The 6000-nt window shown below is 37.7% G+C and overlaps 1 protein-coding gene across 1 annotated transcript; it reads right to left on the reverse strand.

The window, feature by feature from the left end:
- Nucleotides 1-431: 431 nt before the first annotated feature.
- Nucleotides 432-6000, reverse strand: erg28 (ergosterol biosynthesis 28 homolog). The gene is made up of 5 exons (XM_079832962.1): nt 5870-6000; nt 4163-4309; nt 1983-2073; nt 1761-1879; nt 432-1434 (listed from the first exon to the last, which is right to left on the reverse strand). The coding sequence occupies exons 2-5, from the start codon at nt 4293-4295 to the stop codon at nt 1346-1348; spliced, it is 432 nt and encodes a 143-aa protein (XP_079689088.1). The 5' UTR covers nt 4296-4309; nt 5870-6000; the 3' UTR covers nt 432-1345.

Below are 6000 nucleotides of genomic sequence, written 5' to 3' on the forward strand. Positions count from 1 at the left end.
AAAGGTGGTACATGATCTTGGTTCAACATTGTAGAAAATATTTTCCATGCATCAAAAATCATGCTCGAGAAAACAGCAGACAAGATAATCCAGCACAAATTGGTGCATAAAATAAAAAGTCACCAAAATTAAGTTTTTGACCCTCATAATTTAATACAAAATGAGGGTGGGGGGGTGGATCTGGAAAAGGTCCACTTTTTGGGAAAAAAAGACCATGGATGAACAGATGCGCCAGTGCGTTTGATATTTAAACACCGTGGAGCTGGACATAAGCGTGAAAACTGCGTCGGGATGAAACTAGCATAACACACTAGCTTCCTGCCTGGCGTCACGCCGTGTGTATGATAGCGAGGGCCCAAAATCTCACAATTCTGGCCACTCTTTACTCCTGTCAACAAGATGCTTTGTACACAATGACATCGCAAACAATTAGGTCATTTACCTTTTATTAATTTCATATGGCTTCAAATATCCAGCAAGTACAGCAACAATGGAGCTAAAAACAAGTGGAACTTGAAAACTAAGAAAAATCTGTGTTTACACTGTTGTTTTCAGCGATTCTGAACAGATGATGGTCTCACAGACCTGATTTCAGCAGACGTGTAGTTACAGCCCTAATCTGTGTGTGTGTGTGTGTGTATGTTGATATAAACGTATGTAGAGGTGTATGCAGTTCCTGTGTACTTTACAGTATCTGTATAGAAACGTTTAGAATATAATCCAGAAAAAAACAGTACATTGAATTTCACAGTCAGTAATAAAGAGTGATAACTAGTTTAAATGGCTAAAATGCGTGAGTGTGTCTTGTATTTTGTGCACGTTGAGTGATTTGCAATTTAGTCATGTAAACCATAGCACATGCTTTCTGGGAAACACTAACAGTGACAACAGTAGTAAACAACATTCATGTGCATCTGATGCTAAAACCCTTTTCGTGGAAACACTTCTTCTTGAATGTTTGACATCTGTTTGGTAAACACATATGAATGTAACTCCATTAAATCTCCATCAGTAGCTGAGAGCTGCCATCTAGACGAAGAAGAAGCTCAAATATAAGTTTGACTGCACTATTTTTCTAATATAATAGCTAAAAATAACTCTGGCACTGTAATTGCTTTTGGACAATTAAACTTCAAATAACCATATAAAAGTAGCATGTTAATATTACACTGATTTCAATACTGTAAAAAGGTAGTTTGGGCCTTATGTTTTGGTGACTGGCAACCAGTTGAGACCAGGACCGGTATATAACGAACCACTGACCCCCAGTCCACATGCAGTGGTGCGGCCCGTCCCATTACAGCCGCCCTGTGTCAGTGCCCAAGGCATCAACACTGAATATCACTCAGTTCCTCTTCTTCTGACGAGCTCCCATCACTTCCTGAGGCTCACCGATACACTGGTAGCCGATCAACATGCCCACAATAGAGACACCTAGAAACACAAAAGCACTGTTACAGGCCAGTGTGAAGGTGATGCTAAAGCATTAAAGGGGGACCGACATAATATTAGGGGGTCATAATCTTATGCCTGGTCGGTGTATATTCACATAGAAAACAGCTGCTTTACATTGTAAAACATTTAATAGAGTTTACTGTATTTTTAATCAAATAAATGCAACCTTGGTGAGCAGAAGAGACTTTTAAAACATTAAAAAAACTATTATTTGACCGGTTGCATAGTTTTAAGTTCCCTTGACAGATGTAACACATGTAAGTCTCCTGAAAACCCAGCAGAAGCTCTCGTCCGTCATCACTCACTCGCTACGATCAGAGGTGCCATGACTCCAATGGTCAAAGGAGCGGTTTTATAGATAAATGCTTCAGACAAGAAGTGGCCAAGAGCCAGAACGAATGTCCACAGGGTGACGTGATAAAGCCTGTAATGAGGGAGAGACAGAAACATCAGCTTCATTCCAGCAGAGTTCAGTGTCCACACACACACACACACACACACACACACACACACATGAGGATCCTTACGTCCGGTTCTGAATGTCTATGGCACAGGCGCAGCGGATGATGGAGGACAGGAGGGTCCATATGCCAAAGGTTCTCGCCTGAAGACCGTTTACTAAAGAAGAAGACATCAGGATGTTTAGATGCTGTCGGATGAAAAAACGTATATTCTTGTTTGTTATATTAATTGGTCACACTCAGGTATTAACATATTTCTGAAAACATTTGCTCCATGAAATAAGGTATATAATAAAATCTTCCTGCTAAAGATATATATTAGAGGTGTAACGGTACATGTATTCATCCCGAACAACGATCGGTTTCTGACGAATTTCATCTAGTTTTCCCAGAGCCATAACTTTCGGAGAATAAGGTCAAAACTAGGGCTGTCAAAAGATTAATCGTGATTAATCGCATCCAAAATAAAAGTTTGTGTTTACATAATATAAGTGTGTGTACTCTGTATAATTATTATGTATATATAAATATACACACATTCATGTATATATTTAAGAAATATTTGCATACTGTATTTATAAAATGCATATTGTATATAAATATTTTATATATAAATGTAATACATTTTTCTTAAATATATACATGCTTGTGCCTATATATATATAATATACAGATAATTATTATACAGAGTATACACACATATATTATGTAAACACCAACTTTTATTTTGGATGCGATTAATCGCAATTAATCTTTTGACAGCCCTAGTCAAAATACTGGCGTGATCAAAGATATATATATATACGTAGATGCCTCATTCGACCGATCCGCGCATGCACTAATGAGGAATCTATGTATATATATCTATGATCGCGCTGGTATTTTGACCTTATTCGCCGGAAGTGATGGCGCGGGGACGGCTGATGCAGAGCCATAGAAAATAAATGAAATACATTTTTAAATATGGATATTTTTCTTACACAAACGCGTCGGTTCGCTTCAGAAGGCCTTTATTAACACCCCAGAGCCGCGTGGAGCAGTTATATGACGGACAGATGCACTTTTTTATGGACTTCAAACACAGAGCCACTATTTCTGCTATTGTAAAGCTTGGATTAGCCTGAACATTTTTAATAAAACTCAGATTTTATTCGTCTGAAACAAGAATATCATATACACCTCGGATGACTTGTCAATCTATCAATTAGACTCTAATATAAAAAAGTAAGGAATTGTTGATTTGTTACTCTAATTACAGGGAGTGCAGAATTATTAGGCACGTTGATTTTCTGATCATATTTTTTTTCCAGGCACATTTGACCAATTCCAAACCACAGTAATCCTAATAACTACTATTGATTTAGTATTTAATAATGTATAAGGGATATATAATTGTTCATGAAGGCTGGAAATGAAAAACACCTTATATTCAGGTGTGCAGAATTATTAGGCATGTTTTCTTTTACAGATAAATTGAGCCAAAAAAGAGATTTAACTCAGACTGAAAAGTCAAAAAGTATTAAATGCCCATGAGAAGGATGCAATACTAATGCAATACTAGACATTGCAGTTAAGGCATGACCATTGGACAGTGAAATGCTCGTTGGGTCAGCAGGATCTGACAAAAACAGGTGGTGAAGAAAAGACACCTGTTAACCGCAAAATAATTAAGAATTAAGGTGAAGAATTAAGGGTGAAACCATCAGGAACCCTTTAGTCTCCAGCGCCACCATTTTCCAGAGCTGAACCGACCTGGAGTCTCCAGAAGTGCAGGTGTCAGGATCTCAGAGACTTCAGTTAGGTAAAGAATCCTAAAAAATGACCCCCACTAGATAAGAATCACAAGCTGAAGTGTTGTAAAATACATGAAGAAGGTTTTTTTATAGGCTTTATGGACAGATAGGTTGAGAATGACTCTTGAAGGACCAGCACCACATCCTCTAGTACCACTGTTTGAAGAATTCATCTTCCAGAATCTGGCAGTACGTTTTGGGAGTTCATTTTAGTCCATCCTGAAGTCCGTTTTGCAGAGATGGACTAAAAATGAACTCCCAAAACGTACTGCCAGATTCTGGAAGATGAATTCTGGGGCGGTAATGTAAACGTATCAAACTCGTATCGAACCGTGACTTCTGTGTACCATTACACCCCTAATATATATAATAGTAGATGCATTAACTGAAATCATTGTAATGCTGATCTTGGTTAATGAATAAAGGGGCTTATTATCAGGTGTATGTGTTGACCATAATCCGGTGTGCCGGTGTAGAGTTTCTCGGACAGGAAGCTGTGATCTCTGAAGCTCTGCACTGTGTTTCCCACTGCGATCACAGACACCATGAGCAGCCAACTCCTCAACACATTCAGAAAGCGGCTCATCCTCCACTGAACACCTGCAGAACATCAACACACGTGTTAGAATGAACACGAGAAAACACTGGTGATGGCAGAACATGGTAATACATAGAGACAGAGCGACACGCATCATAATCTGAAGACCACGCCCACCGGGCATAAACTGTCGACCCAAAAAACAAGCGTTTAAGGACACAAAAGTGGATACAGGCAATTGAGAAATACACCCACTGGAGCGACAGGACATATAATATATAAAACTGACATTTGGATAGCATAAAACAACAGGACAAAAACATAGTTGATGACTAAAAATAATAATTTCATGACTCTATACATTACTTTGTGAAGACAGTGGCATAATACAGTGACATATTACGTTTTTTTAGCCGTATCAATACAGTAATAATCTGCATGGGTAAATTTTACCCGCTGGCGGTTTTAGGTATACAGCGCCCCCTGGCGGTTCTAGTGTTAAAGCTGTAGTCCACTGTGTCGCCATCTCTGTTTGAAACCTGCAATTGCAGTTATTTGCGGAGTTATCATCTGTACATGGGTTGTTTGGATGATAATGACAATTCGCCCCCGAATTGGAGCTAATTCTAAACCGAAAGTAAAATGCGCACTGTCTGAGTGTGTTGAAAATGATGTTATTGTGTTACTCTGTGCGTTCGCTCCACGGCTGCTATGAGACACTTGTTCACACTGCAGTGAGCGAGATCATATTACAATATCATATTAATAAATGCTGGATGGCTTGTGTTGCTAAATGGCGTCCAATTAATTTTAAAACACAAAGTATGACAGAGAAAATGCTGTATTACTGTAATAAATGTCTCCAAACAGTTGTTCACCTAATAAAACACATCATATATTAAAGTGTCTTTGGTGTTTCCATGTTTTCTACAAAATAAAACCGGAAATCGAGGGTAACGCGGGTATGATGTCATTGATAGGCGACGGACGGTCTGTGTCCCGCTTATTTCTCTAGATTTAAGCATTCTTGGAAACATTTGGGATCATGTAAGTACACAAGCCTACAAAATATATAACACAGTTGCAAAATCCAAAAATCTTACATATTGCACCTTTAGTTAATCAAAATGTTTATTTATTTATTTAATCTAGACTTTCTTCCTTTTAATCTAATGTATGTATGTATTTAAGTATTTACTTATATCCAATTATTTATTTTGCAGTGTTCTCTCTCTCTAGACTTTGATTAACGTTCTGGCAAAGTTATACACAAACATTTTAAGTTAGAACATTTTCTCAAAACGTTAGTTTTTTCCCTGAAACGTTCTAGTTGGGCGTTCCTCTAATGTTTTTTAAATGTTACTACTGAGAACATTAAAAAAATAACGTTCGCATAATGTTTGCAAAATTATATATATATATATATATAAAAGAAAATGCGTTTTTAAAACAACGTTCAGAGATTACGCTTTGACAACGTAATGGGAACGTTAGCACAACGTTCTTAGAATATATTTTTGTTCGATATATGTGTGTAGGCACCCATAAACAAGGCTGCACCATTAATAGATATAATGCATATAATAAGACACGACACGCTTCATTAGCAGCAGTGTTCTTACCTTCAGTAGGTGCTGCAGTCAGTCAGTATTTGTACTGTATAACTATAACATTAACTGTAATATCTGTGCGTTTGATTCCTGCTTATTCCGCGTCAGATTCACAACACTCAGCTGTCACACGAACATTGACC

Source organism: Gobio gobio (genome assembly GCF_949357685.1).
Source record: "Gobio gobio genome assembly, chromosome: 13".
NCBI lineage: Eukaryota > Metazoa > Chordata > Actinopteri > Cypriniformes > Gobionidae > Gobio > Gobio gobio.

What these genes read in the sequence shown, in the direction of transcription:
- erg28 (XM_079832962.1), bottom strand. Translation starts at nt 4,295, where the DNA reads ATGAGCCGCTTTCTGAATGTGTTGAGGAGTTGGCTGCTCATGGTGTCT. An exon ending in ATAGACATTCAGAACCGGAC is followed by an intron (nt 1,880 to 1,982) that starts GTAAGGATCCTC and finishes CCCTCATTACAG; the next exon opens with GCTTTATCACGTCACCCTGT. An exon ending in GGCACCTCTGATCGTAGCGA is followed by an intron (nt 1,435 to 1,760) that starts GTGAGTGATGAC and finishes TTGTGTTTCTAG; the next exon opens with GTGTCTCTATTGTGGGCATG.